The sequence below is a fragment of the Impatiens glandulifera genome, chromosome 7, assembly GCF_907164915.1.
Source record: "Impatiens glandulifera chromosome 7, dImpGla2.1, whole genome shotgun sequence".
NCBI classification, from domain to species: domain Eukaryota; kingdom Viridiplantae; phylum Streptophyta; class Magnoliopsida; order Ericales; family Balsaminaceae; genus Impatiens; species Impatiens glandulifera.
This window is the reverse complement of record NC_061868.1, coordinates 3,175,135-3,200,138: the sequence shown is the minus strand read 5'-3', so window position 1 is coordinate 3,200,138 and position 25,004 is coordinate 3,175,135. Positions and strand designations below refer to the sequence as shown.

Below are 25,004 nucleotides of genomic sequence, written 5' to 3'. Positions count from 1 at the left end.
TAAGGAACCATTTCCTGTCTTACCCAACTTTCAAACAATTTTTCCCAAACTACCCACCTTTTCATTCACATTCCCAAACTACCCACCTTTCTCTCTCTAAATCATTAATCAACCCATTAATTAACTCACTCTCTATCTTAACCCACTAATTAACTCTCTCTCTCTCTAAACCTATTAATTAACTCCTCTATCTCTTTCAACTATTAATTAATATCCTCACTTTTAAACTATTAATTAATTCAATTAAAATATATTATATAAATATTAAAATAAAATAATACATATGTTTTATTTTTATTTAAATCTATAAATATAATATATATAGTTCAAATTAAATACACTAAATTAAATAATTTAAATATCTATTATAAATTAAAATAAAATAGAATACATTACATAAACGAGATCTTGAAATAAAATATATTACATAAAAATTAAAATAAAAGACATTACATCACAATAAAATACATAACATAAACATTACAATAAAATAAAATACATAATAAATATTAATCACGTTCAATATACAATAAAATGCAGATTTTATCTTTATAATTCAATTTTATGATATCTACTCCATTTTCCACCAGAGCAAAAACCTCTATATAAATCCACATTATGTTTGTTACCACCCTTCCAATATCCATTTATGGTTCTGTATTGTGCTTTGAAGACTCCTCTTTGTTCATTGTATGTAATAATCTTGTGTGATGATGTTTTTTTCTCAACAGTTTCAAATAATTCTCTTGACCTTTGACAATAAGTTTGACCATATTTAAGGTCATTAAACGTCGCAGTTTCAAATATAATAAAAATTGAATTATAGAGATAAAATATGCATTTTATTGTATATTGAACGTGATTAATATTTATTATGTATTTTATTTTATTGTAATGTTTATGTTATGTATTTTATTGTGATGTAATGTATTTTATTTTAATGTTTATGTAATATATTTTATTTCAAGTTTCCGTTTATCGTTTATGTAATGTATTCTATTTTATTTTAATTTATAATAGCTATTTAAATTATTTAATTTAGTGTATTTAATTTGAACCATATATATTATATTTATAGATTTAAATAAAAATAAAACATATGTGTTATTTTATTTTAATATTTATATAATTAATTAATTAATAATTTAAAAGTGATGATATTAATTAATAGTTGAAAGAGGGAGGAATTAATTAATGGGTTTAGAGAGAGAGTGAGTTAATTAGTAGATTAAGAGGTTAAGATAGAGAGTGAGTTAATTAATGGGTTGATTAATGATTTAGAGAGAGAAAGGTGGGTAGTTTGGGAATGTGAATGAAAAGGTGGGTAGTTTGGGAAAAATTGTTTGAAAGGTGGGTAGGACAGGAAATGATTCAAGTTTAAGTGGGGACATGACGGTTAGGTGTCATGCTAATTCACCTCTGCTAAAAACTATTAAAAAAATTCATGAAACGAAATATCTTTTTTAAAAAAATATATATAAAATAATAATAATAATAATAATAATAAATTGAGAAGTTGAGATCATAATGCCTACATATAAAGTCTCTTTATATTAATATATATATTTTATTATGAAACTAGTATTTCAATAAATATATGACTTAGAATTTTAATTTTTTATTTAAAAAGAATTTAACTGTTTATAATAATTTTATATTTTAAATTTAAAATATCTTAAAGTAAAGTAAAAATCAGTTTACTATTGAATAAATTAATAAGAAAGATGATTTATTATTGTTTTTTAGTTATCAATTAAGTTTAAATAACCTTATTTAATTATAATATTTGTTTTAGTTACTTAATCTCATATTTTGTTGAATCTTGTAAGAAATTTACAAACTTATTTGTTTTTTTAGATTAAATTTGATTTTTCTCTCTCTTCCTCTCCATCACTTCCATTATTTCAATCACTTCATTCCTTTATTTAAAATATTATTTTATTTTAAAATTTAAATTATTAAACCATATTACTCAGTGACACCCTATGTAATTTTTAACAACAATGGAAACATAAATGTTCCAAAACTTATTATACCCAAATAAATTTATTCATATTTTATACAATTTTTTTTCTTCACTTTAATCAAAATAAACCAAATAAACCTAATTTAGGATATGTCCTTAAACTTTTTTAAGCTTGGTTACTGAATTTTTTATTTTTATTTTTATTTGTTAGAAAAGATTTAAAATATTATTTTAATAAAAATTGAATTATTTATATTATATTATATTTGATGACTAATTATTTGATTCTTTAATTTATTATTTTATTTAGACATGACATAAAGTTACCAATTTTAATATATATTTTTTTGTTTGATTTAATTATTTTAATAATTTAAATTCAGAAAACATCACTTTCAGTTACTTCTTTATAATATTATTTAATTTATCAATAAAATATTAAAATATATTTTATTTTAATTATTTTCTAAAAGAAAGGCTTATATAACAATTTGAAAATGAAAAAGAAATAATTAGAAGGGGTGTACATTTATGTAATTTAAGAGTAAATATAACTACTTTAACAGAAGCAAGTGACTGGCCATTATGAAAATTGTGATTTCCTTTAAATAGTAGCAGGTAAAGATGCTACAGACTTTTAATTGAATTTCCATTTTTACCCTTCTTTTCACTCATCAAAAAGCTCAACCCCACACCTTCACTTCTCCAAACGCAATCAGACTCTCTCTCTAGAAAAATATTGATTGAACCTGCGCATTTTCCGTCCGTACTATCAATGGCAACGTCGGAATACTTCATCGGAACTTATTGCGGCGCCGGCGATGTTAATCATTTCGCCATTGATGACTTACTTGACTTTTCTAAAGTTGATGATGAAGCCATGTCTACAGATCATTTATACGATAATAATAATAATAATGTTAACGGAAATAATTCTGTTGATTCTTCGTCTCTCACGGCTATGGATTGCTGTAATTCTTCGGTTTCCGGTGGTGATAATACACAGTTCTGCGGCGGTTTAATTGATCCTCAGTTCTCCGGCGAGTTCTGCGTTCCGGTATATTTCTCTTCTGTTCTGTTTGTTTGCTATTCTTCATTATAATTAGGTTTTTGGATTTGAGATTGAGATTATTGAGATTGAGATTGAGATATTGATCGATTTGATGATGATGATGAACAGTATCAGGATATGGCTGAACTGGAATGGCTATCGAACTTTGTTGAAGATTCATTCAGCACACAGGAATCGCAAAACCATCACCATCTCCAGCTAATCTCCGCCATTAAAGCTACTCCATCATCAAACACTTCATCATCATCTGATTCAAATCCAATTCCAATTCCAGCCGTAGTTGTTAATCATGATGATGACAATCATATTAATGTTGATCCGATTCCTTCATTTCCTTCCGATGTATCCGTACCGGGAAAGGCAAGGAGCAAACGTTCAAGAGCAGCACCCTGCGATTGGTCATCACGACTGCTCGTGGTATCTCCGACGGCCGGAAAACCGACGAAACTATCATCGTTTACGAAGAAACGAAACCCTGAAGAATGTCCTGGCCGGAAATGTCTTCACTGTGCATCAGATAAGACTCCTCAATGGAGAACAGGACCGATGGGACCTAAAACATTGTGCAATGCTTGTGGAGTGAGATACAAATCGGGACGATTGGTGCCGGAATATCGACCGGCGGCTAGTCCTACATTTGTGTCAACTAAGCATTCGAATTCTCATCGGAAAGTTATGGAGCTCCGGCGACAGAACGATGATGTTGTTGTTCAGGGACATCATCATCATCTGTTTATTAATCATCATCATCATCATCAGAGCTCTATCTTTGGCATATCTAACCCTGAAGATTACTTGATTCATCATCAAAGTTGGACCTGATTGATTACATTCATCTTATCTAATTTTTCTACATTTTTTTTTCTTCTTCTCTAATTGATTTGATGAATTTTGCCTGGAAAATGATGAGCATGAGCAGAGAAATTAGGATCAAAAAAGGAAGGATTTAGTTTCATTTGTTTGTTTTAAGCAAAATTTGTTCTGGATTTTCTTTGCCTAATTTAGAATCAATAACTCTTATTCTATTCTCTTTTTATTATTATTATTATTATTATTATTATTTATTATTATTATTATTATTGAATTTTAGAAAATTGCTAAGATCTCAATCAAATCCATGATCTTTTAAAAATTTTAATCGATTCTTTTGCACCAGATCATTTGCGGGTCTATTTTATCGTAGTCATTATATTATTTATATTGTTTTTTTTGAAATGATTTTTAATTTTTTTTTATTATCTAGAAAGTTAGAAACTCCTAGTGAAAATTAAGCCTATAAACTTTAGCCTATTTTTTTACAATTTAAAATGCTAATATTACTCACCATCACACCCAACCACTTCAATTTAGGGTTTCAATTGAGAATCGAATCGTCTCTTAAGTTACCGTAATAAGTTTAAGTTGAATTTCATGATATATTTTAAGACGAATATGATAAATTGATAACTTATTTTTTTTTTTAATAAAGAAAAATAAATGTGATACTTGTTGTAATGTTGCTTGTGGGGAGAGCAAAGGTGGGATAAGGGAGTGTTTGAAAAGAAAAGAAAAGAAAAGAAAAGAAAAGAAATAAAAACAATATTATAGCTGTTGGGAAAGTGTTGGAAGCATGATCATGCAATTATGCATGTCTAATGCCAAATAGTGGTGGTGCACCACTTTTGTATATATCTTCTTCAATATTTTTAATAATATTTTGTTTGTTATAATATTTTTAATAATTTATTTTTGATGTAAATTAAGAGAACATCGTATGTGTTACGTAGTGGGTGTATGGGAATCTGTTCAAAATAAAATAAATAATTGAAAAGAAGATAAATGTTGCCTTTGAATAAATAATAACAAATAATAATAATAATAATAATGCATGGGATCATGAAGGTTAGGCATGTGACATTGGGACGATAATGGGTAAATTGTCCACATGATAGCAGACATTTGCACCTTCCCTGTGTGGCCCCCATTTTTTCATTTTTTTTTACCTCTTCTTACTGCAATTGTATATTAAATATATTATTTTAAATAGAAATACATTGATTTAACTTATGTGATAATGAGAATCTAATCTCCTAGTTCTCTCGTAATTAAAAAAAAGTTATCTAGGTAAACTTTAAAGAAGATTTTGCTTTTAGTATTAAAAGATTTGGACAAAGGGAGTGAGATGTTCAAATTGACACATCCAAAATAGTTATTGGAGACCTATTTTCAATGTGTTTATTATTCTCGAGGAATGTTATTGGTGGACGAACAATCTTAGATGAGTTTTGAGGTAAAACAATACAGAACATTGTGAGAGGGATCGGTGTTCAGTCGACTTTCTCAATACCCTTAAGGGCGTCTCATGCGTCCGGGTCCGGGGAGGCTATACGTTGTACTGTGAATGTCATTGGTGGTAGAGAGGGCTCCAAAAAGCGGTCGATACTTGACTAGACTTCGTTTCCACAATCAAATGAGGGAGATGTCTCCGGTTTACACACAACTTAGGCAACACTCGACCTAGAGTGGTGTAACCAGAACCTCGTGCGACTAAAGCTCGAACCTTTGCAACAGTGGTAGGCGTCGGGAGATGAGTTGTTTAGGTATACTAGACGAATGCGGTTAAAATCGAAAGATGGATTAATAAATAAATAAATAAAAGATTCATGTCATTAATTTACTACCGATTTAAGTGAAATGATGGTTTTGATTACCAAATTTTAGAGAATCGGTAGTAGTTAAATTATAAACATATTTTTTTATTTATAAATGTCACATAGATAATAAGTTAACAACCTTTGAACGGTTAAACTCGTTTTTGTACCATTTTAACAACAAAGAACTCGAAATTATTTAGTATAATTTTTTACCATTTATAAAGTAAAATAAACTTTTGATGGAAGTTTGATCGACATCTTTTAAGTTTTTTTTTCTTTGAGAATTGAACTCATCATTATTGATACTTTAGATACTACTATTGTTATTTGAATTATCTAGCGAATTTAAATTCTTAAACTGATTAAAATAATTAATTTATAAAGTTTATAATTAATAAATCATTTTGATATGTTTTATTCTAAACTAAAAGTATTGGACAATACAATAGGCTTAGTGATATTATTGGTTTATTGATTCTCATTAGGCCCAACATAGGCTATATCTCACTCAAATACTTAGGGCCTAAAGTAAATGTATCATTATTTACAAAAATGTCACAAGGTAAAAACATGTATATTACTATATTTGTATACATTGAATCTCAGTTAAAAAAAAGGATAAAAAGGGTTAGTAAATAGGTACATCTTTCAAAAATTGGGATAAGCCATATTCATATCCATAACCATTAACCACACACCTTCTGAAACTGACTTTTCTTTTATGGGTGAATGTTTAGAATTTTAAGGGTACCAATAAATGTGTCTTTATTTACCACATGGGTCTTTTTATTACTATTCCTCTACTAGTTTTTAGTTGGTAGCCTCTTTCCCTATAAATGTCTTATCCAAAATTTTTTATATTATATTAATATTAGTATAAATATTTAAATGATATTTTTTATTAACTATTATGATGAAAAATAATATTGTAAAAATTCTTTTTATGTTTTTATTATTGTATTTTAAATGGTTAGATTTCTATATTTTATTTATGTTTAGTGTTATTTTAACTCACCAAAGTAGCTTAGTGGTAATAGTTAACTTAAAAGAACAAAATGTCACGTATTCGATTTCATCGAAAACATTTTGAGTTGAGAGAAGGTTATAATTTGACGTGTCATGCTAGTTCTCCTTAATTAATAAAAAAATAAAAAAAAATGTGTGTTTTGTGTCATTTTAACCGTTCTTTCTTTTTCTCTCCACTAAAATTAACTTAATTTATATCGTATTACATTATTTATAAATAATAATAATAATAATAATATTTTCTTCATTAAAAATCAAGAACTCATTTGATGTTGATTTATTTTAATTTTTTTAAAAAAATATTGATTAATAAAAAAAAAAAGTTATTTTTCTTTTAAAATAGAAAATTAGCATAACAGTTCATAATGACTTTCGCCTCCATCTAGTCATCTCCACTTACATTTACACAAAGTTTTAATATTTTTAGTTTTTTAATCGATTAAATTATTATAATTTTTCAATTAAAAAAATTATTACCTTCATAGATATTATTATGTATCTTATAAATTATTCTTATCACTTAAACTATCATTTTGGGGGCCTATATAAATTTAAATTTTGGGCCCCTAAAATAGTATAAAAAAAATTAATTTTATTTAATAAAATAAAATATAAATAATTAATATATTATAACACGAGACTAAGAAAGAGATAAAAAAAAGTTATTTTTATAATATATATTTAATATTAAAGGAGAAAAAAAGAAGAAAAAATAATATTAATAATATAATATTATTAAATATAAAAAAATTGGGCCCTATAAAAGTGGGGCCCTATGTAAGGGCATTGGTTGCCTTACCCGGAGCGGCCCTGTAGATATGATAATTCAAGTTGAGTTCGAGTTCACAAGTTAGCGAGTTGATACTAAAATGAATCTAACATATTAATTAATTCATGTCAAAATATCTAATTTGAACTTGATTTATTTATTTATAATGGACCGAATTCGACCCAATTTATCTGACTAAACTCGAATTAAACATGATTTAATTAATATCGTATATCTCTATTTCAAACTAAAATTATATCAATAAAAAAAAATAATGAAACAAAATCACAAGCCCGTTTATAAAATACCTTACAAAATAAAATGAGTGAATGTATAAGAAATGAAAACACAAAGCCTAAAAAAAATTATAATCGGGTTGATGTTTTTACATTGAGTCTTTTCAGGTCAACTTGATTGGTTGATGTTTTTACATTGAGTCATTTCAGGTCGACTCGATTTTGACGTGATTAATAATCAAGTTAAATGGGTCAACCTAATTTTGATTTGAACCAAAAAATACATGATCTTAACCTAACTAACATATATTTCGTGCATTTGCACGAGTAATAATATAAAAAACCGTAAAAAAATATTACGATAAAAATGTGATAGCATTTTTAATTTTATTTTTAATCGTTTTAAGTTTATGGGCGGGTTAACCCATAATCCGACTCAAATATCCATTTACTGTCACATATATATCTAAAGTAACCCCAGCTTTCGACCTAGCAATCCGGACACTTTAAAAATTAAGTATCAATTATATATATTTATATATATGATTTTTCGTGTTTAGTTCGCTTGTGATTTTATGTTTATTGATGAAGTTAAGTGATTTAAAAAAATGTGAAGTAATATATATATAATTATTCAAATAATCTTTTAAATAAGTAAGTTTGAATTTTGAATGGAGTAGTAAATGTGCAAACTAGTGTGTTATTTCCCAAGAGAAGACTCTCTAATGTGTTCTGCCCAGTCACGTCACAGATCCATTTCTCGCATGCCACGTGTCCCATTTTCCGAACTGCACGGTCACACGCACTCCAACCCTCACCCGCCTTTCCCTCTTTTAAACGAATCTCTCTCCAATCTCTCTCTATCTCTCTCCCTCTCTGCGCTCCCCTTTTTAGCTCACTTGGGGGATCGGAGTCGCAAAGTTTGATTTCAGTGATGACGATGATGATCGACGGACCGGCGGACGTGAAGGCGATGGAAACCGAGTCGGCGGTGACGACGACGGAACCGTGTATGGAAATAGTGGCAGAGAAGTTTGATCGGAGATACTACAGTCGGACGATGATGATGGACGTAGTTGTGAGATTGTCCTGTTTTCTTGCGTCAGTAGCGGCTCTCTGTTTCATGGCGACTGCTAAAGAAACCGCTGTTATCTCTGTTTTTGGATTTGGCTTACCTGTTCATTCCAAATGGTCTTTCTCCACCTCCTTTGAGTAAGTTTCATTTCTTGCTTATCAATTTGCTGTTTGTTTGTGGTTATTATGAAATCAGAATACACAAATGAAGTTTGAAGTTCTAGCGTTTAGATTATTAGTGCTAGCCATATGATTTGATGAAATATATAGTTTATCAAACAACATAGCATTTCTCAAATACACTTTTAAGAATTGTTTGAATAATTGAACTTAACTAATTAGGAATAAAACGAGTTGATAAACATATATTTTGTTCTAATAGAAAACCAAAACGTGAATTAAATTGAAAAAAATTAAGTAATAAGAGGTTAATCTTTTATTTTATTTTTCGGGATTTGCTTCAACCCACCTTAATCCTAATATAGATTTATCCCCGAGATATTCAACTTGTGTTCTCACTTAGAATCAAACATTATATCAGGACACTTCCACTTAAGACTTCTCTAACTAGAAAATCATCTGACACTTTTGGTATCTTAGATAAACATACTTGGAAAATCACATCAAATTAAACAAGTAAAACAAAATGAGGAGTAGGGAATGACAGGAATAGACTTGGAGTTCATGAGCTTCTTTCACGTTGGGTTATTGAGGTTATTTTTTTGAAAAAAAAAATTAATTGATTGACTTATATTATATTTTTATTTTTATATGTTTAATTAACTCAAATAAACTACTAGTAGGGACATAATTTTGGCATTTTCTAATGAAAATATTAGCCACCCGTGAATCTTTCTTTGGGGTGTAGTTCCCCTAGCTAGCTATAGTATTAAAGAAGAATCTAGAGCTAGGTTGTTTGATTTGGAAATATTATTATTTGGTTAAGTAATATATATAATTAACTATGAGCCATAAATTAGAGATAATATAAAGTGGACAATTATAATCAGTTATATTCATGGACAGACCCGATTTTGAACTGGGTGGGTTTGAAAAAAATTTAGGGTGGGCTTAAAATAATAACGGAATTTTTTTGAAAAAAACAAGTATATAAAAGTAAAATTTTACCATTTTTTTTAATAATTAGATAAAAAAACAACGAATTATATTAATTTTTTTTAAAAGATTAAGAGTATTATCATATTTCTACCGTAAAAAAAAATATTTTTTTTTTTCGGGTGGGCTTGAGCACATCCTAGACTCTACATAGATTCGTCCCTGATTATATTGTTTTAGATTTGAATGGTTACATGGAGCAGTTTTTTTTTTCAGTTATGACCAATAGTTGATCTGAATGAGATGAAGATGATTGGTGTTTCCGTCGAGACTCTTCATGTTTAACACTAATAAACCCTATTAAATATATAATATTACAAATATATTGATTTATTATTCATATATTATAAAAAAAAATTATTTCTTTATAAGAATATGAATTTTTACTATCCTAAAATATATTATATAAAAACATTCATTTATGTAATTTTATCATATAAAAAAATATTTTTTATAAATATGGTATAAAGGGTGTACTGAGGTTTTCTCAAATCCGAATGAGGTGAGGATGGTTGTAAAAAAATCTTCGAAATAGGGTCTGATGGTAAATGCACTCCTCGCCTTGATCCGTCGTTCACGTCCTTATATATATGCATTTTATCTTAAAAATAAGAGATAACTAAAATAATGATATTATTATTTAAATAAAATAGAATACAAAATTTTTGATAAAAAATAAAATTTTATTAGTTTTAGCTCGAGTATCTAATCTAAATAGCTAAAATGTTATAGAAGTTTGTAAGAATGTATTATTATGCTTACAAAAACATAAAAACATACAATAATAATACATAGGGTGGTGAGAAATCATTCATAAAATTCCTAAATGTAATCTCATATCAATCCACATTCAAATTAATGAGATAAGTGATGGTTTATCCATTTTCAAATGGACTATATCATAGGGAAATTTCATAGAAAATCAATAAATTTAAAATTTTCAGGTACGTGGTTGGAATATCAACAGTGGTTGCAGCACATTCATTGCTCCAGCTAGTAATCAACGCATGGAGACTTTTGCGAAAAACCACGGTTAATCCTAGTTCTCGTAATCATGCGTGGCTGCTCTTCGCGGTTGATCAGGTTCTTTGAATATATATTCATAAACAGTAACAATAATAAATAAACATGCATGCATGCAAATATGCAATATTGGTTAAAATCAAATATGTATTGCTTATAATTAGGCATTTACAATGGCAATGATAAGTGCTGGTTCGGCTGCATCTGGTGTGACCAACTTGAACCACGCAGGAATCAAACACACGGCTTTACCCAATTTCTGTAAGCCATTGCGTCGATTTTGCAATCATGTTGCGGTTTCCATAGCCTTCACATTTGTAGGTTGTTTCTTCCTCCTCGTTTCCACTGTTCTCGATGTCATTTGGTTATCGAGGAACTAGTTAATCATAATAAATTAGCCTATAGATTTAGTTATCTACCCTCCCATGTGCGTGTCTCTTAATTGTCACTTGTGTATTGTGTTCACTTATTACAAAAACTTATCCCCTGCAGATAAGTGGGAGATAATTGAACTTATTTGTTATTAGGTTTTATATTATTAATTTGAATGTTATATTTTAATTATGTTTTCTAAAACAAATATAATCATTAATTTGGATACTTAAACAAAAAATTATATTATAACTTGGATTATGTTCAAAAGATTATATGGATCATGATTCAATTTTCAGTATTAGTTTCCAAAATTTAACAAAATAGTAGTAACGAGATTTAACTAAAGTTTGAAATGGGAGGGCATTACTAATGGTATCAGGTCAAGCTCATTTTTTTAGTTATATATATTTTTTTAAATTAAAAAATAAAGCATGACACCCCACATGCATGATCCATCGCTTAAACACAAAATGTTTCTAGATGGAATCAAACTCGTGACTTTTTGGTCTCTTAAGCGACTCTTACCACTAGGCTACATTGGTGGAGCTTTTTTAGTTATATTTGCATACTACTTCAATTGTACTTTGTACTTAGAACAACCAAACTTATATATATCTATAAGTTCCAATAATAAATTTTGTTTTGGAGACTCCATCTTGTGTGGATGTGAATTAATTGTCGCCTCGGGTTGATTGTAATGATGACAATGACGAGTATACTAATGATCTCAACATCCATCAAACTCGGGAGACAATTTCCTCTTCGCTTGCGAAGGCGATGTTGCAAAAACCATGTTAGTTGAGGACTATACAATATGGCCCAATTGTTGCTCCATCCAATGATGGATCTTCCTCCGCTTCTAAGAAAAACATGACTAATGGATCAGTCTTATTAAAAAAAATAAGGGGCGTCGAAACTGCAAAATCACTACTCATGAAGTGGGGATGATCAAGAATTATGTTGAATTTAGGTATTGCGAGGTAATATGAATAAGGTGAACAAATGAATCAAGAAAATCTTTGTTTAAGCAAGAGACATACCAATTGCATAGTATAGTCAACTATATGGTCCCGACTCCCGAAGGGAAGCAAACATGATCGGCAAAAAATATAAAAGAGCCATATTTCAATCTTATGAGCCATGTTTCATCTTAGGACCTTTAGGGCGACAAAATCTTTGTTTATACGGAAATATAATATAGCCATGTTTACAATTATAGAACCTTTAGGTTATAATGGTTTGAAAAAATAATGGAAAACTAAACAAATAAAGAGAGAAAAAAATCTATCAGAGCCAGGTTTCGATCCTGGGACCTGTGGGTTATGGGCCCACCACGCTTCCGCTGCGCCACTCTGATTGATGAAATTGTTTGCAATTTTATACTATTAAGTAAAATGACAGTAATTGGAAAATTCGAAAATGAATAGTTTTAAAACATATTTGCCTAATGTATAAGATATATGACCTATATTTTGAATGTATGCTATCGATATCAGGTCCAACTTTAAAAAAAATGATGAAGAGAAAAACATACAAAAAAAAATATAACATAACCAAATATCCTTTGTACAAGTAGGTTTATAATGGGTTCAACAAAGTTCTGCAAAGAAAATTTTCATGTAAATTTATTTTGGTGACAATTGATATAAAAGATTATGCGAGAATATCATGGACAATGTGAACAAATAGAAGCGAAACAAATAAATAAAATGTGAAATCTATGCTTTAATTAGCCTTTAATGATTAGAAGGTAGACAAACATGACTTAGAGGCCAAAAGATGAGAAAAAAATATTTGTCTAATGTATATTATATATGATCTATATCCTTGAACATATGCTTATCTAATAAAGTACATTCAATTAAAGGAAAATAAAAGTAGGAAAAATATATCACAATATGGCTTGAATCCTTGGATATGTTGCTTATAATAACTTTTCATATACATGTGTTTTCGGTGAAAAAAGTTTGGCAAAAAATCATGGACAAAAATAAACTAAAAAAAAGTGGAATCAACTGTAATGAGTTATAAGGTCATCGTTGATTCGTTTTAATTTAGATTCCGTCGCGACTTATCAATAATCTTCCTCCCAACGTTCAAGAAATTTGTGTTTTGTGTTATCTTGTTAAAAAAAACTTATCCCAGCAAATAAGTGGGAAATTTGAACTTATTTGTTACTAGGCTTTTATAATATTAATATGAAAAATATATTTTAATTATGTGTGCTAAAACAAATATAAAAATTTGAAAACTGAAACAAAAAATTATATTATAACTTGGATTATGTTCAAAAGATAATATGGATCATGATTAAAAAAACAAAAATTATTTTCAGTATTATGTTCGGAAATTTTCACAAAGTGGAAGGGCATTACTAAAGGTATAGGTCAATTTTTTATTTTTACAATAATTGCATACTAGTTCAAATAAATATTTTGTAAAAATATTAAATATAAAAGGTAAATCCAAATAAGTAAATTGTATTTTTGGGATGTGAATTGTGTAAGTATTAATTCTATGTAATGAATAAAATATAAATACACATTAAAGTTTAAATTATTTTATTTGATAATGTGTATAAATTAATTATTTGGAATTAATTTGTACAAACATTCATGTAGTTTATATTTATAAAAATAAATTCTTAGAGTTATTTGATGACAATAACTCTATGACTTGCTATCTTTAGAGATCCCTAAACTTATTTCTTCTGATAAGAATTTGCACATAAAGAAAGATGTGTAAAATTTAAGAATTGGTTTGACACTCTTGTTTGTTATGAATTTAATATAATTAATCATAGAACATGGTGAATAGATTATGATTTTACAATCTATATTTCAAATATCTTATAGGGTATGTAAAACTTAATTGTAGTCAATAAAAAGTGAACAATCATTTAGTTCGGATAGTGAGATGAGTTCACATGTGGAAGATAATGACACATACAAATTAGTTTTAAATAATAATTTTATTATACATTTGAAAAAATATAATGTTTCAAGTTTACCTAAAAACTTGGTTTTGGTTTCAAGATTTGTAAGTTTTGAATTTTTGATAGACTATACCAAGTGGTATTATAAAGCTAAAAAAAGAGTAAAATCACTCAAATAAGTATTCAGGGTATAAAAAAAGTTTAAAACAATAGTATTTACACATAAAAATACTATGAACCTGTAACGAGTATCGATCTAATTTTCTCTTAAAAGTCGGAGAACATTTGTAAGATTGAAATGATATATTTTCTATTTTACAATATGGTTTTTCTAAATTAGTAGATACTAAAAAACAGTTATTTAATCAAAAGATAGAAAAATAACTTCTCAAGAAAAAAATTGTATTGTGTATGTTGAAAGACATACCTATTTAAATCTTGTATTCTTAGTCTCGTCTTTAAATAATGAGCTCGTCCTCAACTTCTTAGACTATCAAATACATGATTTTCTTGAATCTTCTCCAAATTTTCCAAAATCTAGTTTTGTAGAAATTAGTTTTTTGAATCTTCAAAATCTCCCAAAATCAATTCTTGTAGAAATGAGTTTCCTGAATCTTTTCCGAATCTTCCAAAATCTAGAAATGAGTTTCCTGAATCTTTAAGGTTTCAAATGAAGATAAATGAAAAGAGAAAATGAGGAATTCCTAAATTGACAAAGAAATGGAAGAACTTTCTAAAAAATAGGGCTTTCAAAGAAAAAACATAATAAAAATATAAGGGTGTGTTTGATGAGGGGAATTGGAATTGTAATTCAATTCAAATTCCTATGTTTAGAAAAATGATAGAATTGTAATTCAATTCTAATTCTTTTGTTTGGAAGAAATTATTTTATGAACATAATTTTGACAAATAATTAAAAATAACTTTATATCAATAATTTTAAACAAAAATTCTAACAAAAAAAACAACTCATTTAAACAAATTTTCAGCAAGACAATTTTCTTATTAAAAAATAGCATAACATCAAACAAGTTATAATAATATTTGGATAGAAGATCAAAGTAACATAGAAAAATTTATAATTTTGTATGCAATAAGTTTCAAGTATCTTCCTATCCATATATGAGATAAAAACAGTCTTAATAACAAACGAAACACGTTAAAAGCCACAAAATAAGAAATTGGAAATCTCATAACTTGATGATCACTTCTTTATTTGTAACAAAATCCATGCACGCCTCATACACTCAGGGATTGTTAGAAACACTTAGTACTTCCTCTCGTTTGTTGTGAGTACATCAACAACTTGTAGAAATTGTGTCTCCTCTAAGTCTGAAATTTTTGATAGTTCATCAAAAACTTGTTGAACACTTGTCTTTTCAACATTGTATGCCTTACCAACCACGTCAGTCATCTTGGATATTGCAGTGGCCATATCATTATGACAAGTTCTTTTAGAAGGTCGTTATACACTAGTTGATTTTTTACTTAATTTTGAACAACTCTCTATATCTTCAAACATAACTTTTGCGCCTTCATCAGTCGTTTCAGCTCCATTTCCATTAGTTTTATCTTGTCCACAAATAATTGACAAATCTTCCCAATTCTCAACAATTTTACTTCTATAATGACTTGCATCTGGGTGTGCCTATAAACAAGTCACACAAATATATATAAAAGTGTTATCTTAAAATAAGAATTCAAACAACATAAACTAATATACCTTAACATAAGTTGTCCAAACTTCTTCACTATCCACTTTCATCACTTTTCTATCCCAATCCCATCCAAATCCACTCGTACCAAGCATAGCACTTATAACAGCGTAATGTTTATCCCAAGTCTTAAGTCGTGATTGTATATTTTCCTTACTAACATTAACATTACATTGATTGTGTAATGCACTAACCGCAACAGCATATGCAACAAATTTCCATCTGTTAGGAGGATGATTTCCAAATTATGTTGCTCAAGCAATACATTTGTTAGCACATTATCCATCATTGATGTCCATTTGAGATACAATTTAGTCTTCATTCTCTTTATCTTTTCAAAATGTAGAGTGAAAATATAAGATTGATTAGAAAAGACACCAACAAAGATTTTATATTGATAAAAGAATATACACATCACCACAATTATACTAGCTTAACATAAACTAAAATCACTAAAAACATATAATTAAGTTCTACCACTTCTAACTTGATATTGACTATACATCTCCCTTGCCATATCATTCTTAAAATTTGTCCATTGACTACCACCTTGTACATTTGTTATGACATCTTCATAGTTCACATCAAATACTTCATTTGATTGTTGTGCCAAATCACAATCAACCTCATGCAGCAATGGATAATCCAATTCACTTGCAATCTCACGAATGTAGTTATGAAGAACACAACAAACATTAATAATACGAACCTGTCATTCAAATAATTAATTATTGAGACAAATATTTGTGTATCTATGTCAAGGAAATAATATGACCAATTCTTATAATTATGTTATAAAAATTCACTTGTGTATTAGTACCAAAAAATGATGGTTGATGAAGTATTGCCCATCGTTTTTTCAGCAATCCAAATGTTCTCTCTACTGAATTTCTTGCTAAAGAGTGTCGTATGTTAAATAATTCATTATAGTTAGAAGCACGATTACCATGACTTGACCATTCATTTAGGTGATAACGAGTAGAACGATAAGGAGCTAAAAATCCTGGAGTATTTGCATATTCAGCATCAACTAGATAATAATGTCCTAAATAAAATTCAAATTTATTATTCTTCTTAATGCTACTAATATAAATACAATTTAAAAAACAATACCAGTCGGCACAAGAAATGGATCCCTTTCTCTCACTAATGCACTTCGTAAAACTTTTGAATCTGATGATGAACCTTCCCATCCAGGAAGAACATAAAGAAATTTCAAACTCTTTCTATCACATACTCCCAAAACATTAGTTGTTATCTGTTGTTTTCTATTTCGATATCTACCTTGATCTTTAAGTGGAATAGTCATCTCAACATGTGTTCCATCCAAAGCTCCAAGACAATCCTAAAAAAATTTAAATTAAACTATATAATTTCTAAAATAATCTACAAATATATGTCAAACTTAATTTTGATACTAACCTTGAACCACCTCCATTTATGATCATTCTCATCAACATTCTCAACTTGATTAGGTAATCTTATAAAATCTTTACTTAAACTGAGAACCAAGCGTAGTACTTCATGAAAGCGCCTACTAATTGTCTCTAATGAACGAATATAGATACCTCAAAGTACCCGAAGTTTTACTCCATGTCCTAGTACAAGTAAGAACATGACTACAGATTCTTCAACCGTCACATTGTTATTATCTTGTAAACCCTTTTCACGCAACAATTCACAAAACATAGTGAAACTGTGTTTTGTGACCCTTTTTAACAATATTTTTTTTAATGCATTATTTTCCTCAGTGTCATATCGTGGGACTCTTGGTATAGGTTGTTCTTGTAACCAATCCACAATTGCAATAGTGGTTTGAGTTATCACATCAAGAAGTAATTTTTTTTTATTTGTACTAAACTGTTATCATCCATTAATAAGATACCACGTTCTGCAAAATAAATAAAATTAAATAAGGTTTATATGTATCATATGTTGTTTTCATATTTCACAATTGCAGTTAATGGTGACCAATCCACAATTGTAATATGGCGACCAAAAAGGTATTGAGGATGTGTTAATTTATCACATGTTTCAAATCATCAACCAACTTACCTTCTATTTGATTCTAACTCCAAATAACTTGATTTAAATCTATTCTATTTAAAAACTAAGATTACATAAATTTAAATTTTAAAACAAAAAAAATCAAAAATGCATTTAGAATCAATTTTAGGCATCAAAATACTAATAAATAGTCATAATCTTACTAGATACCAACAAACATATTTATCAAACTAACACTTATCATATTCTACACACTATAATCTTACCATATACCCCATAAATAGTCATAATCTTTCTTGATAATCATAAAGTATCACATACAAAAATAAAGAGTCTACTGCTATTCCACAAATACATGACATCACTCAAACCTAAAGGAATATCTAAACACATCCAGATCTAGAAACAAAAAATCGAAAGTGTTTTCAATGGGCGTTGAAGAGATATATGGGAGGTACCTGATGTTAAAGCAGTGAGAGATCGTAACCGCCAATGAGAGATCGTCGCCCGTGGTCGGCCGTTACATAATAGAAGAGAAAGAAGAAGATTTAATTGGAAGGGAAATAATAGGGGCTCTCTAGAATCTGGAAAATGGGGAAGGAGAGAGAGATGTGAAAGCTGAAAATGGTAGGTGAAGGGAAATGGGGAAGGAGAGAGAGAGGTGAAAGGAAATGGGTATGATGTGTTTGTTTGATGGAATTAGAATTTTTACCTATTTTGGCCGGAATTCAAAAGGTAATAAATACATGGTTTATAATTCCATCAGAATTTAAATTCTAAATCCAATTTCTAAATTTATTTTTTCAAACAAACATTAGAATTGGAATTGACCCATCCAATTCCAATTCCTCCCTCATCAAACACACGCTAAGAGTAAATATGAAAATATTTTTTATACTAGTTTATAACTAGTTCTACTAGGTACCACACATATTCTCTTTAGAATTTTCCTTCTCTTTTTAGGGGTAGAGACATTCTCGATCCAAAACATCTCACAAATTTTCTCTAAAGTTTTATCTTTCATCATGTCAACTTTTTAATAAATTTGAAAGATGAATATAGCCAATATAAATATTCGGTACAATTATATCATACATGAGTTCTAGTTAGTTATATAAATATGACTAGTTATGGGTTGAGATCATTAAGCCTATTTTTTTTAGAAGAATCTCAAGGTTAGGAAAGACAATGAGTTTAAAAGAATCTCAAATATTTTGGCATCATGTTGAAGACGATGTTCAAGGAGGATAGTTAAGATTCATCATCGATTATCGAGAGACAAATATTGACAGGAGATAAGTGCTCGATGTTGTGGTTCTTGTTGATTGTAACTATGAGAGATTTAAAAAACATATCAGAGCCAGGTTTCGATTCTGGGACCTGTGGGTTATGGGCCCACCACGCTTCCACTGCGCCACTCTGTTTGATGATATTGTTTTTAATTTTATATTATTAATTATAATGACATCCTTTGGAAAATTCGAAAATGGTGTGTTTTAAAACATATTTGCCTAATGTATAAGATATATGACTCATGCTATCAAAATCAGGTTAAACAAAATTAATGAAGAGAGAAAAAATACAAAAAAAAATATAGCATAACCAAGTTTCAATATCTTGTACATGTAGGTTATAATTCGTTCAACAATGTTTTGCAATTAAACTTTTTAGTGCACATTTATTTCGGTACGATTTGATATAAAAGATTAAGCGAGAATATCCTGCAAAATATGAAACAATAGAAGCAAGGTAAATAAAGAATATGTGAATCTATGCTTTATAGCAAGAGTTGTACAAATTACAAATTTGAGTCAACTATGATGATTAGTAGTGAAACAATCATGACTTATAAGCCATAAGGCTATCTCCAACTGCACGCATAACCTATTCTTTCTCCAATCGGATCCATTCTTAAACACAAAATGCGTTTTATTGCTTCTCTCACTTTTGGCGGCACTATTAATCCCTCATTTTGGTCATTTTTCAAAATAGCCTATTGGGAAAAAGTAAAATCAAAATAAAGAAAATAGTTAATTAAGTGAGAAATAATAAACGTAGAAGTCAAAAGCTATGAAACATTAAATAACAAAAGTTTGATAATGTTTAGAACGGAATTTTGATAATATTTAGTCGTGAATATTACGGAATTTTGATGATGTTTAGTTATGAATAAAGCTAGATATTCAACTAGAATAAAGCTAAGTTGTATATTCGTTTTGTGTAGGTGCATAAGACTATGTTGAATTAGACGTGGTCTAAGTAGGGTAAATAGACGTGTAACGTAGTTAGACGATAACATCTAACTCCATTAGACGTGGTAGTCTAATGGGATGCGTAGTTAGACGTTGACGTCTAACTCCATCAGACAAGTCTGAATGGATGCGAAGTTAGACATTGTAGTCTAACTCTATTATACGTGGTAGTCTAATGGGATGCGTAGTTAGACGTTGACGTCTAACTTCTTCAGACAAGTCTGAAGGGATGTGAAGTTAGACGTTGTAGTTTAACTCCATTAGACGTGGTAGTCTAATGTGATATGTAGTTAGACGTCGTAGTCTAACAGATACGTAGTTAGACGTCGCAGTCTAACAGATACATAGTTAGACGTCGCAGTTTAACAGATAAATAGTTATACGTTGCAATCTAACTCCATTAGACTTGTTGGTCTAATGGAACGCGTAATTAGACATTGACGTTTAACTCTCTTAGACTTGGTAGTCTAATGGAGCACGTCTAATGCCTCGCTTCAACAGCCGTCTGGAGTTAGCATACGTCTAACCACAATCAACTAGTTGTCTGCTCCATTCACTCCTGTGTAGTCTAACAAGCCAGCTAGTTATATCCAATGAACGAATGTCACGTACGCAAATGTCCTTCCAACAGTTTGTCCAGTACAAGACAATATCGGAGAGGATATTCGGCGCACTACCAGTTCGGTACGACCACGATCCATTTGCTCAAAGTCTGTTGTACTATTGTACTATGAGCGGCCTTCCAATGGACGCTTATCACATGTCCATAAAGAAGATTTGATCGTTGGTGTCCTTCTACTACAAATAGATGCCCAAGGACAACGAACGAATCACCAGTTACATAACCGATTGTCAATCTTACAAGCTTACACTCTTGCACCTACTGATTTCTTACATTCTTCAAGTTCAAGAGAGAAAAAATCAAATTATTGTCTAGCTGTGAGAATATTGTTGATATTGTAAGTTGAACAGAGGTTGTGTTCAACAGATTGTTAACTAGTTCAGTAAGCTGTATTTGATTCAAAGAATTTAGTGAAATCCTTCCGGTTGTGAAAGAAAGGGTGACGTAGGAGGGTTTGCTCCGAACATCCATAAATAACCCACTGTGTTCTTTACTTTATGTTATTCATCTTTCATTAATTCAAAGCTTCAAATCCGACGAACACTTTCGCACTTGAAACCGTTTCAAGAGTTCAAATGATTTGTGAAGAATAGAAATAGATTTTAACTTCTAATAGAGTTAAAATCGAACTGAAGTGTATTAGTTGTTATTAATAGTCAGACCTTAGTCTCTATTGGTAGCAACGATCCTATCAATTAGTATCAAAGCCTCGTTTTCTATTCCCAAGCTTTTAAAGAACCCGAATCATGTCTAAAGATGCCAACTCTTCCAAGATTCCTATGTTTTCGAAATAAAACTACATCGTGTGGAAGAAAAGAGTTTGTGCTCATCTTACGTCCATAAATGATGGCATGTGGAGTGTTGTCACTGAATGACCTATCAAGACAGAGAAAGACAAATTTGAATGGACAAGTGAAGATAAGAGGAAGAACAACCTCGACAACTTGGCCATGGATATCTTATACCGATGTCTTGACGATAGCATGTTCAACTACATCATATCTTGCGAGTTTGCCTAAGAAGTTTGAGAAAGACTCACTCAATTGTGTGAAGGCAACGAGTAAACAAAGAGAATAAGATTACGATTGCCACCCAGCAGTTCGACAACTTTAAGATGCATCTTGGAGAGACGATGTCTAAGTTCGATGCAAGATTCAGCCAGGTCATCACTACTCTTTCTACCTTGACAAGACTTACAACAATAGAGAGGTTGCAATCAAAGTCATGCGAGCTTTGCCCAGGGAGTGGGACATCAAGACTATGGCGATGAGGGAGTCCAAAGACCTCAATAAGATGGAACTCTTGGACTTGTTTGCCGATCTGAAGGCCTATGAGATTGAGTTGAACTCTAGGAATAAAGAGGAGCACCCCACATTCACCATCATAACCAAGGCTTTGGTGACTGCCGAGGAGTCACCAGTTGCCACCGAAATAAAGACAGCTGCTCAACAGCGACGCAATGGCTCTCCTCGTGAAGAAATTCGGCAAATTCATGAATATGAATAATTCTAACTCAAGCTCTTCAAATAATAACAATGATGATAAAGTTAAATCTAAGGCTAACATTAAATGCTTTACTTGTGGGATTTTAGGTAATTACAAATCGAAGTGCAGAAAGACAAAACGTGATGAAAGAAGAAAGACAACGAAAATGAGTTGAAGGCCCTCATGGCGGATGACAGTTGGCCAAGTGGATGCAAAGCGACTCAGATTATTCATCATCCAACGATAATGATGATGAAGAGGTTGTTTGCTTCAATGTAAGAGAATATGAGGATTATGAGGAATCCGAGGTATTTGATTTCTCTTCAGAAAAGTTTTCACGAGATAAATTAGTGGCTGCACTAAATGACATGGTCTCGGAGTATAAAAAACTATCAGAATCTCAAAATGAAACAAGTTCAAAATCTGAAAATGATGAATCTATTTTTTTTCAAACCTCCGAACCAAAAGTTTTTAAAAACAACATGTATGAGCTCTCATATGAGAATGAAACGCTCAAAGAAAAAATTCAAACTCTTTCTTCTGAAAACTAACGCTTAACTTACATTGTCAGTTTTGGACAAGGTCTGGAGAAACTGTCAAATATCAGATTAGTCTGTTGAGGTCTGTCGGATACAAATTCGGTTCAGGATTTGACACTGATGACTCAGACAAGTCCTATAAGAAGTTAAACTCAGCAACTAACAAGCTTAAGCCAATAAACTGTTGTTTTTGGCACAATTAGAATCCCACATCGGAAGATGATGGGAGTGAAAGAAGTTTCTTAGTGTATAAAAGAAACTCTCCCCTCTTTGGTTTATTGCACCCAAATTTGTATCTCTTCTTCCTTATTAATTGATAGCCTTAGTGCTCGGAGACGTAGGCAACATTTTGGCCGAACTCCGTTATCAAATTCTGTTAGTGTGTTCATTCTTTTGTTTTCTTCTTTTGTGGTTCTGTCAAGGGTTTTCCCCAACAAGTGGTATCAGAGCCGAAGGTTCGTCCTTGGCATGGTGGAGTCTTCAAAAGGGGCGTCAACTCCTTCGTCATCCTGGACGAGGACACCGATGTCGAATTTGAAGTTTGCGGTGGAGATCTTTGATGGAACTGGGCATTTCGGCATGTGGCAAGGTGAGGTTCTAGATTGTCTTTTTCAGCAAGGTCTAGATGTTGCTATTGAGGTCGGAAAGCCAGATGGTATAGAAGAAAAAGAGTGGAGTATCATGAATCGGTTGGCGTGCGGAACAATTCGGTCGTGCCTGTCCAGAGAGCAGAAGTATGCTGTGAAGAATGAAACTTCTGCACATAAACTGTGGCAAGCATTGGAGGACAAGTTTCTGAAGAAGAGTGGTCAGAATAAGCTCCTTATGAAGAAGCGACTGTTCCGGTTTGAATACCAATCAGGTACTACGATGAATGAGCATATAACTAAGTTTAATCAGTTAGTAGCGGATTTGTTAAACCTTGACGTTAGGTTTGAGGATGAAGACTTGGCTTTGATGTTGCTATCGTCCCTTCCTGATGAATTTGAACACTTAGAAACAACGTTACTTCATGGGAAGGGAAATGTTTCTCTTGATGCTGTAAGTTCTGCTTTATATAGTCATGAATTGAGAAAGCATGATAAAAGGAAAAGCAAAGTAGGGACAGCAGATGAAGCATTGATGGTCAGGGGCCGTCAGCAAAGCAAATCAAAAGGGAAAGGAAGAAGATCTGAAAGTAGAGTTGCCAAAGATGAATGTGCTTTCTGTCGTGAGAAAGGACATTGGAAGATTAACTGCCCAAAGTTGAAGAAGAAAGAGAAAGATTCTGAAGATGCGAATGTTGCAGAAAACAAAGGTGATGCAGATTCAGAATACTCTTTATCGATGTCACACACAACATCACATCCTAATGCGTGGATATTGGACTCAGCCTGCACTTATCATATGACATCAGTTCGAAAGTGGTTCTTTCACTTTAAGGAGCTAGATGGTGGAGTTGTTTACATGGGAGATGCTAATACATGTAAAATAAAGGGGATAGGTTCAATCAAGCTGAGGAATGATGACGGATCCACCAGAATTATTAGAGATGTTCGGTACATACCGAATATGAAAAAGAATCTCATTTCTTTGGGGGCCTTGGAGTCGAAAGGTCTACATGTGAAATTGGAAAATGGAGTTCTTAGGGTAATATCTGAAGCGCTAGTGATGTTGAAAGCTATCAGGAAAAGTAATAATTTGTATTACTATCAAGGTAGTACAGTTAATGGGACATCATGTGTATCAACTTCCGGGAGCAGTAAGGATTTAGAGGCAACAAAACTATGGCATATGCGATTGGGGCACGCTGGTGAGAAATCTATGCAAACTCTTGTCAAGCAGGGATTATTGAAAGGTACAAAAGTTTGTAAGTTAGATTTTTGTGAACATTGTATTCTGGAAAAACAAAGGCGAGTAAAATTTGGCACTGCTATGCATAATACCGAGGGTATTTTGGATTATGTGCACTCAGATGTCTGGGGACCTGCCAAGACTCCTTCTCTTGGAGGTAGACATTACTTTGTTACTTTTGTTGACGATTTTTCCAGAAGAGTATGGGTGTTTACTATGAAGAACAAAGGTGAAGTGTTTGAGATTTTTCTTAAATGGAAAACTCAAGTTGAAGACGAGACAGGAAGAAAGATCAAAGTTCTCCGGACTGATAACGGTGGAGAATA

At 30.7% G+C, this 25,004-nt stretch overlaps 2 protein-coding genes and 1 non-coding gene across 3 annotated transcripts; 2 read left to right on the top strand and 1 right to left on the bottom strand.

Moving 5' to 3' along the window:
- The first annotated feature begins 2,686 nt into the window (after window positions 1–2,686).
- Window positions 2,687–4,063, top strand: LOC124946189 (GATA transcription factor 12-like). Its single transcript, XM_047486759.1, has 2 exons — window positions 2,687–3,023; window positions 3,147–4,063. Exons 1-2 carry the CDS (start codon window positions 2,742–2,744, stop codon window positions 3,858–3,860), a joined length of 996 nt encoding a protein of 331 aa, XP_047342715.1. The 5' UTR covers window positions 2,687–2,741; the 3' UTR covers window positions 3,861–4,063.
- Window positions 4,064–8,593: 4,530 nt separating this feature from the next.
- Window positions 8,594–11,468, top strand: LOC124910708 (CASP-like protein 3A1). Its single transcript, XM_047451389.1, has 3 exons — window positions 8,594–8,914; window positions 10,837–10,975; window positions 11,080–11,468. Exons 1-3 carry the CDS (start codon window positions 8,637–8,639, stop codon window positions 11,293–11,295), a joined length of 633 nt encoding a protein of 210 aa, XP_047307345.1. The 5' UTR covers window positions 8,594–8,636; the 3' UTR covers window positions 11,296–11,468.
- A 1,107-nt stretch (window positions 11,469–12,575) lies between these two features.
- Window positions 12,576–12,647, bottom strand: TRNAM-CAU. Its single transcript has one exon. It is a non-coding gene; the product is annotated as a tRNA-Met (tRNA).
- Window positions 12,648–25,004: the final 12,357 nt, after the last annotated feature.

Coding starts and splice junctions, on each gene's coding strand:
- LOC124946189 (XM_047486759.1), top strand. CDS start 2,742: ATGGCAACGTCGGAATACTTCATCGGAACTTATTGCGGCGCCGGCGAT. Junction 3,024..3,146: donor CCGGCGAGTTCTGCGTTCCG/GTATATTTCTCT, acceptor GATGATGAACAG/TATCAGGATATGGCTGAACT.
- LOC124910708 (XM_047451389.1), top strand. CDS start 8,637: ATGACGATGATGATCGACGGACCGGCGGACGTGAAGGCGATGGAAACC. Junction 8,915..10,836: donor TCTTTCTCCACCTCCTTTGA/GTAAGTTTCATT, acceptor TAAAATTTTCAG/GTACGTGGTTGGAATATCAA. Junction 10,976..11,079: donor TGCTCTTCGCGGTTGATCAG/GTTCTTTGAATA, acceptor GCTTATAATTAG/GCATTTACAATGGCAATGAT.